At 42.6% G+C, this 21,629-nt stretch overlaps 1 protein-coding gene across 1 annotated transcript; it reads right to left on the bottom strand.

Annotated features, from left to right (window-relative positions):
• Positions 1-1,863: 1,863 nt before the first annotated feature.
• Positions 1,864-11,947, bottom strand: sik1 (salt-inducible kinase 1). Its single transcript, XM_076747159.1, has 14 exons — positions 11,717-11,947; positions 10,989-11,192; positions 10,764-10,880; positions 7,237-7,300; positions 6,920-7,081; positions 6,255-6,379; positions 6,049-6,172; positions 5,742-5,962; positions 5,235-5,384; positions 5,019-5,129; positions 4,630-4,855; positions 4,290-4,544; positions 3,980-4,169; positions 1,864-3,828 (listed from the first exon to the last, which is right to left on the bottom strand). The coding sequence occupies exons 2-14, from the start codon at positions 11,139-11,141 to the stop codon at positions 3,312-3,314; spliced, it is 2,415 nt and encodes an 804-aa protein (XP_076603274.1). The 5' UTR covers positions 11,142-11,192; positions 11,717-11,947; the 3' UTR covers positions 1,864-3,311.
• Positions 11,948-21,629: the final 9,682 nt, after the last annotated feature.

The following is a 21,629-nucleotide window of genomic DNA, read 5'->3' as shown; positions in this document are numbered from 1 at the left end:
CATCTCTGTGCATCACAGTATTATCACAGGGTGCCAGTGCATCATCAGTCTGCCTTGTCATCAGTTAGTGAAAGAGGATGAGGTGGAATGAGCAGTGTTTTGTTCAGCAAAATACTGGCAGTCAGTGGCAGTATTTTCTGCTCCTCTATCATCTGTTTTCAGACTTTCTTTAAGACTGGCCATTTTTTATATGCAGTATAAAATCTGGAGAAAATAATTCAACCCTGTAACTTAACCAAACAGCTGTCACATGATTATATGTTAAATAAATCAGCATTTAGGAATGCATGATGAAGTTTGTGGCATTATTACCAGCAGTCCTCATTGTCACTGATGATTACCAGTAACACTGACAATTTTTAATTCCTAATCACTATTATAGACATACTATTGACTGAACTCATGTTTCTTGAATCATTAGATTCACAGGTTTTTTGGTCACATGCTTGTTCAATGCTTGCAGTGAAATGCAGAAGGCTGCGATAAAAGGCGAAAAACATAAGAGCATGAGAGTAAAAATAAGAATCAGAAAAAGGTATATACATGATAGAAATTTGAAATCCAAACTTTGGATACAAACATGTGTAATATCAGTATTAAAATGTAAAAAGAACATATTTGCCTGGTGTGTAGGTGAGTGCTGCAAGTTTTTAACACATAAAAATCTAAAATGTACTTAGAAAAAAATGACATTTTGTACACACCAAAGACTGTTAGCTAGTGTAACTGAAGCTAATTTTAAGATATATATTTTGTGTTATATTGTCAGTGGACAGTAATTTTTTCCTCACACAAACAATCACACAACCTTTGTGATTAACATGCCTATCTTTTCAATTTCTACCATCCATCCCAATGTGAGGACGGCATGAGCACAGAGGCTCATCCTTTGCTTCTTCCATAATGCTTTGTTATTATTCATAACTGTAAGCATGAACCAAACTGCATGTGAAAAGTTTTAAAAGAGCTGTTAAGTCAAGTAAAGTCTACAGTAAACGTGTCAAAATGTAAAAAATTCAAACAGCCGAAAGTTTAGGAAGTGAACTTTATTTCAATAAATAGCCACATAAATAAACAATCTTTCTTGAACTTACATTCTCTCTCCTTTCTCTTTCTCTTCCTCCTTCCACACACACACACACACACACACACACACACACACACACGGACATGCACATGCTCACACAGTCAAGTAACAAATCAGGAAAAAATAAATGAAAATGAAATACTTCTTATTATCCAAAGTTTATCAAAAAGGGGTCCTCTTACAGATTTGCATCAATAGTCTTAGTGTTTCAATAGTTTTGTGAAGTTTTCCATCATGAGAAACAAAAAAACAGTCACTAATAAGAAATATGAATAAAGTGCAGTTTTTGCTTCTGGTTCCAAAGCAAGTTCAAAGGTCAGATTCAGAGCAGAGAGGTCAGAGAGGATATCAAAGGGGCCAGTAACTGAGCCATTCATCTTTCTTTCTTCAGTGTAGCGATCAGACGTGGAGACCTCTGATCATGGGTTTGTTCAGATAAAGGCACAAGTGTTGGTAGTGAGTGCAGTCAACCAAAAATTATTGGATAGAAATATTAACACTGCATGTTTCCAACGCAGAATTTGGTTTGGAAAAACACTGCTCTTCTACAAGATGCTTCACAGATATGAGAGAACTAGCTAAGGTTACAATATCACACATCTCTTGCAGCTTTCTAATTAGTCATCTGAAGAGACTGCAGAAATACATCAGCTTGTTGCAGGTCATTTCTACTTATTTCTAGCCACTTATGGACAACTGAAGAAAGTTCAACTTCCAGCACAACATGGTATTGCTAGTTTCTGATCTTTTTTTGTTTTCTTTTTTCTTCTTCTTTTCTAAAAAAGTACAAAAATGAATACCACCATGGTCCTGATAGTAGATATTAACAACACGTGTAGCATTAGGATTTGGTGGCAGCAGGAGTTTTCTCACAGCAGAAGCTAAGGAGATCATGTGGAAATGCAAGCTAACCACCATGCTACATTTTGAGACAGCATTCAAAGTGAAAAGTCAGTAGTGTATTTGTGGTAGATCACCCGTCTCTTGTGCTGTTCACTCTTTGGTAAAACCCAAATTCTTCCTTCTTGCCTTCTTCAGCTAAAGAACTACAAGCATGCTGTGTGAAGAAACAGCATTTTGAAATGAGTCTTTTTCTCAGTTTCTCTACAGTATGATCTTATTATGTTACATAACTAGTACCTGTTCTAGTCAGCTAGCTAGCACAGCAAACAAACAAAATTAAAAGTAATAACAAAAAAAAAAAGACCTCAGGCAAATATGCATGTACATTTTGATCATCCTATGCGGAGCCTCATCTTTCCTTTGTATTTCAATGTGAAATATTGCACTGTTCCCACAGTCTTTGTTCTGTCCATGTGAAAATCGTCATTCCTTTGACATTCTGGGATTGATGTTTTTCTGTCTCTTGCCTGAGGAGGTAGTAAAAGCACTAACAAGAAGGTGCTTATCACACGAAGGGAATACGGATCGATGTACCCACATCTGTAAGGTGCTACCAAGCTGACTGATGTACCTGTTGTGCTTTGCTCTATCAGCGAGACACTATCTTCCCTCAGTTTTGGCTGATGAGGATGTAGCAGTCTTTTTGCAGCTTGAGGTAAAAGCAGCATTTGCGTAGCTATAATAATCTTGCACAGAAAAAAATATCACAGTTTAAATACAAATCAGTTCCTTCAGTGAACGTTTGTAAGCTTAGGGCACTATGCTGCATGTCCATTGCACTGCTACAGAGAAACGTCTCTTCAGAAAGGCGAACAAAGTGGGAGAAATGAAAAACAAAGAAAGAATTTTGGTCTTCTGTCCAGTCAAGTGAAAAATATCAAGAACAGGAAATGACACAAAAAGTGACTAAAAAAAATATGAGGAAGGACATTCCTGTATTCAAAACAACACGTGAGACATAATTGCTAATGTCAGCTCTCATTTCATCCAATGAGTACATCGGGGAGCTGGATGAGAGTCTTTCAGTCTGTTATTGCTTCTCTGGCTGTCTGATACGGGTCTAACACCTTGTCCAGAGTTTGGTTATTGCTTCGTCTTTAGCTTATATGATATTGAAAGCAAACACAACACACACACGTGTGAACACAGTCTCACATGTGTTCTGCATGTTGTTGATTAAAAGGTGTAAATGAGTTGCTTGCATCTGCTTTTTGTTCTTTCTCCCCACATCTACTCTCTTTTCTTCTCAGCTCGTAGCCAGTATTTTTGCTGCGAGCATCTTCCATGGAGAGAACAATCGCTGGTCTCAATGGCTGATGTATTACTTCACCATCACACAGCTACTGAGCTGCTGCTGTGCAGCCAGACCCAACTCCTGCACGTCAGGGTCTGCACTGGAGGCCGAGCCCATGCTCCACACCACTGGTTTGGACATGATGGGGAAGGTGCCCTGTGCTGCAGACTGGGGCTGCTGTTGGAGGCTGGTGTGGGGGTAAGGGTGGGTTTGCTGGCTGATGTGCAGACGAGCTTCCAGAAGGTAAGCAGCAGAGGCCACAGGGGACAGAGTAGAGGAGTAGCAGGATGAGGTGGATGAGGAGCAGCCAGAAGAGGAAGTCTCGAGGGTTTGTTGCCAGGGGCCGTGCTGTAGACCCACTGAAGCTTGCTGAGGAGGCAGGGCAGAGGTGGTGGGGGTGTCAAAGATGGAGGAGGAAGCAAACACGGTAGTAGGCGGAGGAGAGGGTGACTGCTGCTGGGACAGAAAAAGCAGGGTATTCTGGGTAGGTCCTGTCTGAGGGGCTTGGACCTGAGGCTGGGATTGGTGCTGGATCTGCAGCATCCTGGAAGACAGAGACAGAAGACAAGACTCTGACACTGCGGCCCTCTCAGACAAAATCCAACAATCCAACAAACTCTGTGAAATCTCCTGATCTACATGATTTAATATGTGGTCATTACTAACAGTGCGCTTTCAGTAATAGTGTGGCTCACCTTTGCTGGTGCAGCACCTCCTCCAGCATGCTGCGGTGCTCAGAAAGAGCTGGACCCAGTGACCCTCTGCTGCCACGGTTACAAGAGGGTGGAGGAACAACCTGCCTTGTTAGACCCTTGATCTTATTTAATCCCAGAAGCCCTTTAGTGCGTGTGTTTTTCCTCAGCTGCTGGCGGAAAGCTTTCAGGCCTGTGGAAAGGCATGGGAAAGTGTTACACAATACTCCTTTGATCCCATAATGTGACACATCAGACATGAGAAAAATGATAACCAGAGTGGACACTTGATTTCAAGGTCAAGCCCCTGTACCTTGAGTAAGGGAGGTGTCAGAGGCTCTGCGACCCTCCTGGAAGCTGGCAGCAGGCAGGCTGCCCTGGGCCTGGGGCAGGAGGTGGGAGGAGAGGGCTAGGGGAGCTCCAGTGGGCAGCAGAGCTCCACCTTCAGCCCCCGAGGCCAGAAGTGTTGACATCTCACCCATAGCAGCCTGCAAACTGGGGGCTGGACTAGATGAGGACTTCAGACAGCTATCAGAAGAGGCACCATCTGAGGGACTGACCACAATACCTGCAGAAACAGGACAGGGAATAAATATACGTCTAACAGAGTGCCAATTCACGGATGTGCTACTTTACATTTACGGCATACTAACATGGAGGGTTGCACTGGTGGAAACGGGCCGACACCTCAGCCAGAGTGTGTCTGCGGGAAGTGGTGGTGGGAGGGAGCAGAGGCCCGAGAGTTTGCGTTGCCTCCTCCTCCTCTAGGTCCCTGGGCCGCACCTCTTCGCTGATGCTCGTCTCCAGCAGGCTGTTGGGTGAAATGGAGCGGTTCCAGAGCAGCCTGTTCAGGCTGGCCTCCACTGGAAACACCACACGCTGAAAGACGAAGGAGATGGGCTGTTAGCCACTGATTGACAGACGACACATGGAGAGCAGTATTTGCCTCTGGTCTATTAGTAGATACATATCAGGGTGGCGGGTGTAGTCCCCTAACCTCTGAGCTGATGAATGCTGTCAGGTTTTATCAAAATGTGCTTACCTGGAACAATCCACCTTGGTCGTACTCCTTGTCCGAGTACACTGGAGGAGCGCTTTTGGCTGGAATTGAAAATGCTGTGGTTCTAAAGCTGTCTGTGGACTCCATAATCACCTAAAAGCAAGCAGAAAGCACACAGCATTTTAGACTTCAAGCACAAGCTGCAGGTTAGATCAGGACTACAACTGCAAGCTCAGTGCACCCAGCTGGAGTGCTCACCTCTGGCCCGGAGGAGTCGGAGGTGCTCCTGGGTCTCTGGGTCCAGGTTCCGCACTGGCGGCTCAGCTGCTGGGCGCGATGCTCTCTCACTCTCTCCAGCAGCAGGTAGTAGATAGCAGAGAAGTGATTGTAACTGCTGCTCTGCAGAGACTGAGGAAAAGGACAGACAGCAGATTAGTGGGTTTGCTGCATTGTTTTCCTTCTGTGCCTCTTAATGCCAGCTTACATCCATCTCTTCCTCTCTGTATAGCTTTTCCTTTTCTTCCTCTCTGTTTCTCTGAAAGAAAGCCAGGTATAACTGTGTGTTTGGCTTTGCTGCCCCTGTATAATCTATTTGGAGGCGACAGAGAAACAACTGTTTTTAAACACTATTTCTCCCTTTAACCTGAAATTTTGCTGACTCACAACTCCACCTCTGGAAACTGTAAACTGTGTATTTTTGCTGTATGTAACCTGTTCACATCTGACAGGTGCAACAACTCCAAACTGTTTTGTGTTGTCAGTCACCTCGATGGTCCTCTGGCGGTCGATACCCAGAGTATTCATGATGCCCAGCACAGGTTCACTGTAGTCCCCCAGGTTTGAGTTGTACTCTGTCAGGGAATGGCTGAGGGTTTGGTGAGGTGCTGTTGGGTCTTCCAGCATCCAGCGGTGCTGCTTGATCTGGGCCACGCTGATTCTCCTGGCTGGGTCCACTACCAGCATCTTACGAATCAGGTTTTCACAGTCTGGAGGACGTAAGCGAGGAATGAGTCTTCTACGCTGAGCACTTTGGATTTAGATTGAATTAGTAACTACGAGTAATTCATTGTACCTTGGGACATGAAGAAAGGGATTCTGAATCGTCCCTCAGTGACTCTCTGTCTGAGTGCAGGAAGACTGGGTCCATCAAATGGAAGAGAGCCGCAGACAAGAACATAAAGCACCACACCAAGGCTCTGTGAAGAAAACAGCACAAATATTAGCATAAGAAAAAAATGAGTGAATAATTGTGTCCATATTTTCCTTGTATAAGCTTACCCAAATGTCCAGCTGAGGCCCCTCATACTCTTTCCCTTCAAACACTTCAGGGGCAGCATAAGGCGGACTGCCACACCATGTTGACAGAGGCTCCCCTGCATTGTAGAAGTTTCCAAATCCAAAGTCTGCAAGACACGAGCAGAGATACAATTTTGTTATTCAAGCTTGTTTGTTTTCTCTGCATTCCAGCGTGAGGAGCTCAGGGCACTGGAATGCAAATATATTGCCTTCCCTTAACAACAATGCCTTATGCAGTTCATCCTCATCACAGACCAGATCTTATCAAGCCCACATTACACATCTCATCTCTCTCTCACACAAAAGACTACTTGTCTTGTCTGGCTGTAATATATATCTACGCACGAGTGTCTGTTTGTGTGCTAAAGTGATTTTGTCTGGTTTATATTAGCCTTGGTAAAATGATTAAATTATTCACACTTAATTAGCACAGAGACAGCACAACAATGGTTCAATTAGACTGGTTTAAGAATCCCAAAGCTGTGAATACTTTCTTCAGGCGAAAATGAAGTACAGAAACAGCAAGGAGACACAAACAGATGATATCAGTTTCAAAGAGTGATTTCTGATAGAAGTACCACTCTGTATCACATCCTGCCAGCAAACCAGTAACCATGCTAACAGTGAACTGTTTATGGCAGACCTACCAGCCAGTTTGATATTCATATTGGCATCCAGCAACAGGTTCTCCGTTTTTAGGTCACGGTGAACGATGTGGTGTCGATGGCAGTAGTCCACGGCTGTAAGAATCTGCCAGAACTTCTTTCGTGCCTCATCTTCACTCATACGGCCATTTGAGGTCAGGTGGTCTGGAGGGAGAGAGGATATTTCTGTTCAGCTCCATATTTGAGACAGACATGTTTGTGCCGTTCTATATATCAGAGTGTCACAATCAACACGTTTAGCCGACATTTTTTTTTCCAATTAAAAAATAAATAAATAAATTCTAGAGAGCTGGACTCACCAAACATCTCTCCATTCTTTGCATACTCTGTCACAATGTACAGCATGTCTTTGGTCTCCATGACCTAAGAGAAAGGGAGGGAGAAAAACCACAGAGCTTGAAACAACTGGGTCATTGGCAGCTGGTGATGACAAGGAAGACATTTTCTGACAAAGCCGTTAGTGCAGCCCGCTCCAGGCGTTTCTGGGCATGAGACAGTTCCTAACCACAGAAATCCCCTTCTCATACTTCTCCATGAACTTGTTCCACGTGCACATAAAATACCAACACTGTTACATGAGCCAGCTGTCAGTGACTTCCTGCCTGCACTTATGACGAGGGTGTGTCATATCATATCATTCATAATGATATCAACATATTCGTGGCAATATTCTGACTGAATGACGTCATGACATCAAGTCAAAGTGAAAGTAACAGTGACAGTGACAGGGGGGTGACTTCAGCAGTGTGGAGGAGGTTTGGTCACAAAAGATCAGCAACAATCCACAATAATATGCAAAAGGTGCAAGAAGACTGTAACAGCAAACTTAATTCACTACCTCAAGCAGAAGCACCTGGTTGAGTAAGCAGAGGGCTCAACTGCTCTAAAGTAAGCACACAAACTAGACCAGCTCAAATCTGTAGCAAGTTGTGCTCATATTCTGTCATATCGTCAAGATTGTTATACGTTCATATCACCCTTACTTATACTTTAAAGCCCCTTCATACACCTAAACAAAAACCCTAAAGGCATAAACATTCATAACATTCACACACAGGCAAGTTAATATCAAACGGTTGGACATGTCTCCCCTGAGGCTGACACCAGTGTTCAGTTTCAAGCCACCCCTATTGCTTCATTTCTAGGAAAGAGACAGACTCACATGGGCTGTTCACATGGGGCCCACCTAGTGTATCAAAGACCGTAAGTGCAATCACTCAATGCCTGGCCGGAAAAACGCAATTCCCAATCCTTTTCTGGAGCTTACAGAAAGCTTACATTTCCCAGGAGAGCCCTCGAGGACAGGGCAGTTGAGCAGAAAGGTTGCACAACAAAGCAATTTTCGTCAGATGACAAAGCCGTGTCTGAACAATGCTGCCGGCAAACTTTGAATTAAATGCCACTAAATTCCAGTGAATTGGGGAGCTTAACTCCTTTCAGCCACCAGTCCCTTTAGAAAACCAAGCAAAGAACGATTCAATACACAGATGCCTGCGAGGGGGGAATAGTCTTTATCTGTGAGATAGGGCAGCTCTCTGGTGCTCTGTCACCTTGAGGTGCAGCTGACGTCACGGCTCTGAAGAACGGGCACTGAACGTCAAGGGCCCTCAAACATCCCAGAAACAAGATTAACCCCTTAACATGCACATTTTTCCTTTTATTTAGATATATTCAAACCCAAGACTCCATGTTTTCATTTCTGCATCTCTCCATCAAATGCATCAAATATTTTAGATGCAGCAGTTTGTACACATTTCCAACAATTCAGCCTGACTGATATTTGTCTTTAGAAACTTGAGGAGCACCACTAAAATACAGATCTGTGGGTTTGATCAAATTTGGTCTCCACAGCATAGCAGATCAGCAGCGGGAGAGCGGGTTTTAGGAGGATAAGAGGAGCATGTGATTGATACGAGGTCAAAGAGAGGCCGAGACAAAGAGAAAGGGAGAGGCTTCTACGGTCCTTTAATATAGAGCCCCTTGAAAACTGACGCTATTATGCCACTATCCTCTCTTTGTACAGGACAGAGGGGAAGCGGGGCTGCAGTGGTGAGAGGGCTGATTACCATCATTGAGTACCAACCATCTGACTATCACCTCAGACAACCCAAGGGCACAGAAGAATGAACAAGGACACATCACATGCAGGATACAGACAGAGGTCATCCATGTTTGACGTCAGAGCTGTGATAGCACCTTTAAAAGGAACGAGGTGACAATAATCCAGTCCATCAAATTTCTCTCAATTATCATATTGCGAAAAACCATACTGAGGCATATTGCTACGTGTAGCATTAAATATCACTATCACTAAATGTCCACAGCTGTTTGTTCTAACAAGGCTGTAAACCCTGTCAGTCTTGTGCTACTATATATTAAAATGATTTTTCTCTCACACCACATCACATCACTGCTTTTGATTAATCTGCATTAAAACACGATTACATATATCAATAATATTGTAACACTATCAATGTGAAGGTATTGAACAAGCATCATACTAGGACTGGAACTATTTTCATTATAGATTAATTGACCAATTATATTTTTTTGTCAAAATAGAGAAAAAATGTCCATCACATTTATGTAATAGCCTGTTTTGTGTGACTAACTGTCCTAAACACAGTGAAATTTAATTTACCAAGCGCAAATCCTCACAACTGAGAAGCTGTAAGAAGGGAGTGTTTGGCATTTTTACTAGAAAAATGTGTTAAATGATAAAATAGTTTTCTGACAATCAGTTGATAGCTTAATGGACTTATTGTTTCTATAAATTATACTGATATTTGATTGTGTCAGTAGCGCCCAGCTCTACTCTGAATGATGGCTGTTGGGGTTTTCAAGGAATAATGCCATGCTCCTATTCCTGCACTCGAGACATTATTTCACAGTAAACACAGCTCAGCTGCTTAGAACCGGACATGAACTAATCCTCAAAAGTAGCAAAACAATACAGAGCTAAACAAAAGGCAGAAAAAGTCCAGAATGAAAAAAATGAAAGGGCATTGTGAGTTTGTTTGCGTGGGTGTGTGTTTGTTGCCAGACGCGTGCCACGGCGCTCGCAAGGCCAGCTGAGGGTAAAAAAGCGGATTCTTTCCACTAAGTCTTCAATTTGATTAGGAGTAAAGCAGCGCTTTGTGAGGTGGCCTTCACGTGACGCGCAGACACATTGCACTTGGCTTTAACAGATGCTAATTGGGCTTAAGGTTCAGACCTGTGGACGTGTCTTTAACAGGACTCTCCTGACTGTTCTCCTGACTGCCCTCCATATCTCTGCACTTCAACCTTTACACAAGTGAAAACATCTTAGAAATGCATTGTTCCCAGCACTGACTGGTACGCAAGATTATTCTCATTCCCTCTCTGTCCAGCACAGACACACACAGACGCAGACGCACATAGAGGGAGGTCAAAAGGGATTGCACTAATGCTGCTGTGCTGTACTTATGATTCAGTGCGCTCTGAGAGTCAGCAGCTCGCCACAAGCCAGTACAAACCACTTAGGTAACAAACGCCCCGTATTTTTGCCACACATAATGGCACTGCTGCATCGGCATGTCAACAATAATGAGGCACAATGCTCTGCAGCACCACATTGTTATTTAGGGACATATATTTGTCCCCGTTTTCCACACCGTCGCATTTTACTCCCAGATTCATGCATGCGTTCAGACTGGCTCCCTGCACATGGAGCTCACACAGACCAGGCTGCACAGTGAGGGTGTAATACAGGCTGAATAACACACAGTGCTACACACACACCATTCTGCGCCCATACAAACACATTCAACAGGAACGCGGCAGAGAGATGAAGGATAATACACACCTGGTAGAGTTTAATGATGTGGGGGTGGTTTAGCAGCTTCATAATCTGCACCTCTCTGTAAATCTTCTCCAGGTTGGAGGGATTCAGTCGGGTCTTGTCAATGATCTTAATGGCCACCTGGAAAACCAAAGGCAAATGTTTCATTGGATAAAAATGATAATTTCAGAGATTATGCATCTTCACAAAACTGCAAGCAGTCAGACAATTAGGAGGAGAGCTGCTGACCTGTGTTTTGGTAACTTTATGTTTGGCCAGTTTCACCACCGCAAAGTTGCCCTTCCCCAGGGTGCGGATGATCTCGTAGAAGCCGACCTGCAGGGGCCTTCCCTGGGCAGGGCTGGACTGAGCCCCCCGGCTGTTCTCGGTCATGATCACCATGGTGCAGCAACAGTCTGGAGTTACACCGTCTGGACAGTTTAAGGCTAGTACCTGCAGAGACAAACACAGCTCTATCATCCACTGCTTTTTTTTTTTTTTTTTTTAACTCAATATTCACACAAATACTTTCCATATTTACATTATACTGTATTATATTTACTCGGCAGATTCTTTAAATATATAATACATAATAAATATATACAGTATGTATATATGAAGGTCAGTATACTTATATCTATAGTGCAGCAGAGTGAAAACTGTACTGGACACAGTACAGGTTTACTAACATGTGAGGAACAATCCAAAATTTCATTCCAGCAATGTATTAAAAAATTTTATATTATTATAAGTTTACAAATACATAATCCAGTTTTTAATAAGGCTTAATCACTAATTACGCCATAATTAAAATAACAAAATGTAAATACTCTCTGTTTTTGAATAAATAGAAAGTGAAAGAGGTGAGACTAACACCGAAAGACAGCTTTGGCCTGGCAAAGAAAAAGACAAAATAATCGTCAAGAAATATGAGGCAGTAAAATATGAGTCTAATGGAGAGAGGAGTGCCGTCTTACCTTAAAATGCGGACATAAACGACTTTCTCTCACAGTTCAGACAGCTCTTAGAGGAAACGTAAACCATCCCACGACCAGAGCGACGTATTAACTACACAAACAGAGTGGAGAAACTACAGAAAACACGCGCGGAGCAACTTTTTCCTCCGTCTTTACTTGGAGTTTATACAACAAGTCTTTCGGCCCGGGACTGCGCTGCGGCCGGTGTGTGCCTGTGCGCTCCGCCGGAATGCAGAGCACAGGGCTTCGGCACTCACATGGGGAACTCCACCTCCTCCTGCTCCCTCCCTCCCTCCCTCCGCCACCATAACAAATTGATACCCACCTTATTAACGTCACACCCGCGTCAGAGCTCCGAGCTGGGTGCAAGGCAAGGCCGGACCCGAGCGCAAGGCACGGGTTGCCGAGCAACCGCGCGGCTCGGGCTCACGGTGACGCGTGTGCTGATGGAGGGGTTGCTTAGAGATGGGGACGATGACGTCAGTCGTAGAGATGTGTCACCACGTGATGTTTCCCTCTGCCGGGCTGCTGCTCGCGGCCTGCCTCGCTCTCACTCCACAGCCCGGCTGCGCACGCGGCTTCAACAGAAACAGAAACAGGAAGCAACTGGTGATCGTCAGTTCGATTGTTTTGTAATTTAATGAGTCAACCACATTTTATTCTTTTCTCTTCTGCTTTGCTCTAGTCTAAACTAAAAGGTGCTCACATATATATTTTCATAGGCATATTTGTTTTATTCCATTATATTCAGTTATATTCTATACTAATCTATTGACAAATATATAATTATTTTAATATATTCTATTCTCCTTTCTCATTGTATGTGAGTCATTATATTCGGTTATATTACTTACTATTGTAATTTACTTACTACTACTATTCTATCTATCTATCTATCTATCTATCTATCTATCTATCTATCTATCTATCTATCTATCTGCAGATAATCACAGGATGGGCCTGTAATTATAGCCTTACTTTACAGGTTAACTTTGTGTTTTTCACATTCTTCTACAAAAAAAGTATAAAGGCTTTTGCTGGCTTGTCTCATACTGCAGGTTAAAACACAGAAAGTACAAGAAAATCTCTTTCTACTCTGCACAAAGCAGGTGGGACAGAAAAGAGGGTGGCGACACCTTTCCTCAGAGGGAGCACAGTAGTTTGATGCAGAAAAGAACAGGCAGAAAAATAAAGCAGGGGTGAGTGTTACCAAAGGACGAGGAAAAGAGCTGCATGAGAACCAGGAGACAGGCCGACACAGACAACATGCAGCACACACACACACACACACACACACACACACACACACACACACACACACACACACACACACACCACTGCATGGTTTCTTATGATGCCATACGAATCATCAGGGTGAGGAGAAAAACACAGTCCAGGTCATTAGTACAGTATCAGAGAACACAGGTGGGAGTCAAAGTTAAAGGGGTCTGTGGTTGTATGTTTCTGCTGCAGGTTGGGGATAATCCAGTTAAAAGAATCATGAATTGAAGCTGACTGCTATGTGGAAGAGCAAAGCAACCTGCCCCAATAATTAGGCAGGCAACCTGTGTGGCAAAGATCACAAGAAGAACTGTGTGTGTGTGTGTGTGTGTGTGTGTGTGTGTAACGTTTCAAATGTTGGACATATTTCACAGCATTGCATAGAATAAAAAATATGTGTGGGTGACTGTAAATACCAAACATCAACCTCAGTAGAAAGACACATCCCACCCTCCCACTGTCTGAAACGCTAAAGGAATGCAAACTGCATGCAAAATGTCTCAATTGAAAGGTCACACAATATTTTGATGCACACTTACAACAAAACCGCACGGCCCACTCTGCTCCTCAGCTCGCTGTTTTCATAACCAAATGTCTCTACCTGGTGCCATTTGAATATCTGTCTCACTTGCCTGTTACAGCTGTTGTATTTCCTGAGTGTGGGCAAAGCAGAGACAATTATATAAACTCAGTCAGAATGTCTGACTCGACTTAAAGCAAGGCTACATGACCATTGTTGAACGGCTTCGACTGTGGTCACAATTTCAAGATAACATTACGTTGAATTTGCCCTTATTTCTTTTAAGTTCGTAACAGGAGTCATGAAGTCAGAAAACTACAATACTGGATTGTACATAAGGCTGTCATAGTTAAAAGATTGAGTTTAATTAAATAAGCAAATGACTGTTTCATTGCCAAAGAATTTAACTTTTCATATTTAAGAGGAGGAATGTGTTATTTTGTTGTTCATGTAGACCCTGATGTGGGGTCAGGTGGTGACGGGAGTTTGTGACGCAAAGCTGCAATCTATGCAGATCATTTGCTGGTTTTTATTTACCAGAAAACGATTAACCTCATAAAATCGGGTTATTATGTCCAGGGGAGTTGAGAAATGTGTTGACTGAGTTGAACATGAGCCAAACCACATTCAGCACAAATCAGCCTCACAGGCACAACTTCTCATTCCTGGAAATGACATAAGTGCTGCCCTCTCTCACTGTCTCACTCACACACACGCACACGCACACACACACGCACCTACACACATACACACACACACACACACACACACACACACACACACACACACACACACACACACACACAAACACACACACACACACACACACACACACACACACCACTGCATGGTTTCTTATGATGCCATTAGTTTGTTTTAACCATCAACAGTCACAGGCCACATATGCTTTTTAACCTCTGTAAGTGTCTGTGCATTTTCATCAAAATTAGCTGTCGACCCTGTGTTATAACAGTCGACACTGATCCTGTAAAGGTGCAAGTATTTTCCTGTGGCGTGTATTTCCTGCTATCAGTAAGAAATACAAATATGAATGGCACCATGTAATGCCATTGTTTTGTCTTCAAGAGTTATCAGTGTTTACTAAAAACAGGTGACTTATCAGGCATGTGTCACTACACGTTCAGTTTGCTAAGACAGAGGCATCTTTGACCTCTTTCACGTGTGCTTCTGGTGCTCTTTAATCAAATGTGGGTGCAAAAGGTCAACTCAAAGGGGATTTTAGCCTCCTTCAACACTTAGTTACATTTTGAGGAATCACACTTTGTGCAGACTGACAGAAAGGAGTGACTCATTACATCCTGTGTGACAGGATGTAATGAGTCACACTGTTTGCATAAGTTAGCAAGCTGAGGTATTTATGTTGCATCTTTTCACTATTACTCAAACTAGTCCACATTATTGAAAGTGTGAATAATTGCAGGAATGCAAGCTTCAAAGAGCCAAAAATGTGATTCCATCAAAGTAGAGATCAAACATTCAATTCTGTTAATCTTGTCATTTAATAATGTCTATCTACCAGATCTAATTGAAATCAAATGTCCCCCGGCAAAATGTCCCTCAGACAATACAAATCAAGGTCCATGAGGACTTCAAGGTCAGGATCACAAGTCGTCCTTTGATGGTGAGATGTGCGTCTCTAAAGCAAGATTAAACCTGACACTGTGGGAGAAAACAAATCCCAAGCTTTTAAAAACAAAAACCTATCTCTGACTGAAAGCACTGCACATGCCATACTTAAAATGCTTCTTTTCATACCCACAGTGGTCTCCTCAGCTGTACAGTCACTGTTTTTTTTTTCTCCTCATGGTTGCTCATGCATGAATTTACTTTTCATACAAATGTTTTCATAAACTGTCCTCTCAAAGACCTCTCACACTGCCTGCATCTCCACGTGTGATGCTGTGTGCTCTGGAGAACATCTGCTGAACCTGACCTTGTCTTAACAAAGAGTCAGCCTGAATTATCTCCGAACAATACCAACTCACCAGCAACTCTTTCCAGGCTTTTATTTACATTTACATTTGTGTATTCTATTTGATTTGCATTTGTTAAGCACAAGGTGAATATGTACAGCTACATTGTTTGTGTATAGGTATAATTTCATTTTCAAATCATTGTGTGTTGGGATATCAGACTGGTAAAGCAACAACTGTGAGTAAGGTAAGAAGTACAGTACAGGCCTATGAGAAGCTTTGAGCTAGATGTCAGAATGCTACCATGCCAACAATGACAATGCCATCATGTTGATGTTTAGCATGCGCAGTACGATGTTTACCATGTTACATCATCATAGCTTAGTGAGTTTGAATGCTAACATTTGCTAAATAGCCCTAAATGTATGCTAATTGGTCAGACTGATTTGTGACCAAATACCTGCAAAACTAATAACATTCCCAAAAGCTGTATTTTATATTTAGTGCTATTTATCAAATATTAGTATGCTAGTACACTTAACTAAGATTGTGAACATGGATGTGTTAGCATTGCCAATGTTAGCATAGCTCAAAGTACAGCTTCACAGAGCTGCTTGCATGACTGTAAGCTCTTATTATTGTTACTCTGCAGACATAATCAGATGTGCAGACAACCACATTGTGCATCATGTATATGAATCATATGACAATTATTATAAAACTCTAAACTACCAGCATATACTTCACCAAGACAAAACAAACCAACAAACAAACAAACAAAAATGACTGCAGTAGATATCCGTACAAAGATAATGAAACATCTTTTAAACCACTGTTATTCGCCACATAAATTATACATGAGATACATGCAAATATAGCTCTGCTGAGGCAACACAGCTCTCAATGTTGCTGTCCTGATTGTTTGCAATTTCTCTCAGGTCACTCACCTTCTGCTCCCTCCACTGGATTTCAATAGCTGCCTCCTGCATCCATGTTGAAGCTCTGACACAGCTTATAGCCCACTGCATCATAATCACCCCTGAAACACTCTTCAGCTTATACACCACACACGTGCTCTACACATTAGCGAACAATAGCTGTCAGACCCGCAGGAAAAGCAGTTTAGTTCAGGTCTGCTTCGTCCCCTGACGTTAAAATGTGGGAAATTCAATGTTTAAATTGAGGCTTTTATTTTTACTTCTTACATTTTAAGGCATATGTACACACAGCCCATTAACAGACTACCTGGCACTGAGCATTCATCCCGTTGTTTTTTCTCCTTGCTTTTGCAGCCTGCGACAGTCTGTGAAAAGCCCCTTTGTTGGATCATTTGGTGTTATTGTGTCTTGTGGAGGACAGGGGTACCATTCTTCTTTGGTAATTAACGCTGGTCTGTCTATGCTTGTTGACTTTGGCACACTGGAGCCGTCCTCGTGAGCTTGTGCGTCAAGCTATCATCCAGGAGGTCCAGCACCAGCCCTCCTCAAACAAACAATTTCAGTGATGATGGCCTTACAGATCTCTCACTCGTGTGCGCACACATATGTTTTTCTCACTGATCAAACGGCTTTGCGGTTGGAATACCCGTATAAATCATGTTTATCAGTGAGAGTAAGCCATTGGTTTAAATTCCAAAGGCCACGTGCTTCACATAGTTAGAACTGAAAAACTACTTCATTTTGGGCAAAAAAATAAAGAATAAACAAAGATTCCTGAGATGCAATCAGCTGTTCATTTGGATGCTTTTTCACGGTAGCAGTTTATTGGTACAGGCCCTGAGGGCACCAGAAAGCTGATAAATACTTAATTGATATGAATGATTTTCACAGCCTTCCACAGCCAGACAGAAGCAGAACATGTAAAATAGATAATCTTGATTTTCTTTAATTTACTCTAAAAACAACAAATAAGCCAAACTTACCTGCAAACTGGCTACTGATTTTTAAAGCAAATGTTGGATTCTTACATTACAGGTTGTGTGCAACCGAGCGTCATGTTACAGAAACACTGCTCATGAAATGGCAGGGTGCCACAGATTGTTCCTCTGGAGCATGAACTGAAGCTCGAGCCAGCTGATAGCAGGGCTGAAAAAGACTGAACCACAAGGCAACAGCACAACCAGCGAGGTGGACAGAAATCAAAGTGCCAGCTATGTATTCGTGTTATATTTGTAATGTCAGAGAGAAACAAATCACAGCTAGTGGTTAGAAAAGCTGCATGGACTGACCAAGGCCTGCAAGATTAGTTCACACTTTGTTTTTATGTCAGCACTTACTTCTCAAGTCCTTTTCCGACTTTCTTGCTGTAAACTCTGCTTTTTGAAATCCTCTGTAGCTTTCAGTCCTCTCTGTCCTGTAGTTCTTACATGTGCGACTCGCCCTGGACTATTTACATTTATTCATTTGGTTGAGAAGTTGTTGAAAGGCACAAAGGAAGTGCAGTTCTAGCCACAGTAGAGCCTTTGAGACTCACTCGTATTTCCTTAGCTGAACAGATGAAGTAAACTCTGAGACATATTGTTGAGAAAGCCTCTGTTGTAAGCCTGGGTTTTTTTTGTTGCTGTTATTTGCCTTGTTATAAAAGTCATTGTGATTTTGAATTTTTTTTTTTTTTTCACCTCTGGAACAGAACCCAACATTTCTCGTTTCATTCTGCCCTCTGTTCCTTTAACTATTGACGCCACATAAAGACAAAGTATATCTCATTTTACATTAGCTGAATCAACTACATTAGTGTTGACATTGGATTTTATTTCAACACCTTTGGTGGTGGCTTTGCAGCTAAGTTTGCTGACACGTTTCTACTTCTTTTCACCAGGCGGGAAACATGGCTGTCAGTCAAAAGTACAATATTTTCGACACTTGAATTACACATGAAAAACAGCTGCACTGTGACTGGTTTTTCCCAATTGGCTCCTCGAAATTATGTTCTGACCAACGTGGTGTGAAAGTGGTGTTAAGCGTGTGTAATTTATGCTGTTTGTTTGACTGAAAGTGAACAGGCCACTGGAACTTGAGACACAGGGAGAGGTAAAATGATCCTTAAGAGCAACACCATTTAATACCCCTGATACCTGGTGACTGACAGTAATCTGTTTTTATGATCACCATTCATAACAGTAACAAAAGCCTTTTCTGCTGAAGAATGCTCGATGTATTGTACTATCAGCAGAGGCGCTGATACGGTGATCTTGTGGTGTCAGTTATCTCAAGATGTAAATACCTGGCCACCGCCTGTGTCTGCACACCAGGCTACACGGAGCCTTTATGAATGCTTGTGTGCGCAAAAGCCCCTCTGGAGACAGAGCCATGTGCGTCATACTGTGGATCAGCCTATTATCCAGCGCTGAGGGTGGCAGGGGAAGGGGATGTGGGGTACCCAGAAAGGTGATAGTAAGCTTGACAAGGGGAATGAAATGAATGCACGGTAGCAGACAGACTCAATGAGTTGATGAGATTCAAAACACAGAAGAGCAAAAGAGAGCATGAAACGAAGAAATAGGAGATGGCATGGAGAGAAGAGTGTACAAAAACACAGAGAGCGGCGAGGGAGAGATTAGAAAGAGGTCAGCTGTGAGTGAAGCAGGGTGATGCACCTCTCGTAGTGATCTAGTGATGTAATGCTCTCACTCCACTGCTCCAAAAACAGAGAATATTTATTTAAAAAAAAAAAAAAGGCTGAGCCACTTCTGTTTATCTTTCTTTCTCCCCACACTCACACACACACACACACACACACACACACACACACACACACACACACACACACACACAAACTTATTTAGGTCACTTTTGAGAAAATTACATAGAAATTACAGAAATTACATTGACTTACATTCATTTCCTGGAATGTACCCGAGCCAAATGGACCCTAACCCCTGACTTGATCTAATTGGTAACAAGGATTTTGTCCCCAGTTGCTACAGCCATCCCTGATGAACTGCTCTTAAGTCTGAAATGTGTTTCCAAGAGTAGTCTACGTCATACACACAGACGTCTTTGCGGTGCGGACACATACATGCACAGTCACAAAAACACACTGGCACAATCTCAACTAACAGGGGATTTACAGAATTGAGCTGCTCATGATGAAGTGGATATATGGGACACTGGAAAATCAGTAGAAAGGCAGGACCTGAACAAAATCATGTACTAACAAATAAAACTCACAGCTCCACCAGACTGCAGCATGTAGAGGGAGGTGAGAGGGTGAAACTACAAGAGTATTGGGGATTACATACAACTTAATGTGAATAAATGAGACTAAGAGCTAACATGCTGCTGTGAAGCAAGTGTTGTGTTTACCAACCGTCTGGGTTTAGCTTGTTAGCACGCAAAGGCTCCAGATTCTCTAATAGATTCTCTAATGGCTCCTGAAAACCCCTCCACCTGCAGATTTTTGATGTTGGAAATCTGAACTGTCTATAAGCTGTTCAGATTTCCGTGTAGTCAGAATACAAAGCACAACCCCGAATCCATAAAAGTTGGGAGGCTGTGTAAAATGTAATGTTACAGCTAAGGCTAATGGGAATGATATCAGTATTTGGCCATTTGGTATATTAGACAAAATAAAAAATATGACCAGATGATCGTGCTGGAGCAGTAAAGTTATTAGAAACTCATCCTCAGAAGAACATGAATATCAGTAAGAAACACCAGGCCAAACCATTCAAAACGTAAAACCATGAATGTCAGCCTCATGGTGGCACTGGAGAAAAAGTCATTTCATCTTGATGCATCCAGCAGCTGTGAAGTGTTTCAGTCTGGACCATGGCAGACCACCTAATGGACAATGCCATCCCCGGAGCTTTGCTGCTATCATGGTTAAAACATACTGTATATACCACATACTGTTTCCAGCATTATTTATTTACACAGGAGATGAATAACAAGTAGGACCTGGAAGTGACACTGCAAGAGTCCAGATGGAAAGAAAGTGGCAAGATTTATCCCTCCAGGTGTTGCTGCATCTTGCACTCCTGATCTTGCTGCTCAGTGCCCATATGGTCTCTCAGCTGGGCCCCTAAAGCCGGATAACAGTCATGAAGTCACCACAGGAAAGCGAGGAAGGAAGTGTAGAGAGCATTGAAAACACATATGTATGTACAGAGGGCTTAAGGGCAGAGTTAGTGGATGATGCTTGTTAAAGGATGCAACCACCCAGTGCTGATTAATTAGAAAAAGAAGTGCGCATACCAGCACAAATGTTTATAGTTGGTGATAAGATTCAGAGCAGGGAACATTGCAAATACAATTCCAGCTCGTCTGTACTCATCTAAATTTACTTATCATTCCTTTGTTTAGCCCGGACTTGCTGTGTCTTAACCCACTTTTCTTAACCCACTTTTCTCATTTCCTCATTTTCTTGATTTCTTCCACCTGACCAGCTGTTGGTTCAGAGCAGACTGGCAACAAGTTGAGTGAAACGCAATTTGTTCTTGATTTGGAGGTGGAGAGTCTGAGAGAAGTCTGCCAGAGAAAAGAACAGCTAAGCGTGGATTAAGAGACCTAAGCTGGGTGAAGGAGGGTGTCTGAGGGCAGAAATGACATCCAGGACATCTGTGCGTTCGCCTGGTCCAGCCATGTGAGCGCTGGACCTTCCAGACTAAAGGGAGGGAGGGGAGAGGATCCTCTTCTGCACTAAAGCCAAAAAAGGATAGCTAGAGCTCGTGTCAAGAGGTCAGTCCTTGTGATTTGCAGGATCAGTTGTAATGTGGTCTGTTCTTGAAAGTGTAGGTGGTGCAACAAAGCAAGTTCCTTTAACCTATTTTCTGTCCGATTAACAGCTGAGATGTGAACAAAAGAATACGTGCACAATAGAATAATATTCACAGGCAATATCAAAGATTTTAGTTATGGGTGATTTAGCAACACATGTAGTTACTGGTGGTAACACTACAAGTCCCAGAATTTTGGGAGCAGCAAAACAAACAATTCTCATTTTAAAGAAGAACTCAGGCAAGTTGGCCTTTTTCCATCATTCTGTAATCTGATTTTGTGCTGCACACTTTGTGGACAGCAGGGCACAGTGAAAGGAGCTGGTTGCCTCACTGAGAAGTTGGAGGTTTGCAGCCTGTCGTCTGCAGCTCTCCGTCTAACAGCTCACTGTGGTTGCTCCCACCTGTTCCAGGTGCTCCCTGCAGTATTTCAAACTGATCCGCTGTCAAAATATGCTGAAA

The sequence above is a fragment of the Chaetodon auriga genome, chromosome 13 (assembly GCF_051107435.1).
Source record: "Chaetodon auriga isolate fChaAug3 chromosome 13, fChaAug3.hap1, whole genome shotgun sequence".
NCBI classification, from domain to species: domain Eukaryota; kingdom Metazoa; phylum Chordata; class Actinopteri; order Chaetodontiformes; family Chaetodontidae; genus Chaetodon; species Chaetodon auriga.
Note: the sequence above shows the minus strand (reverse complement) of the source record. Positions and strands in the feature narration are given on the sequence as shown.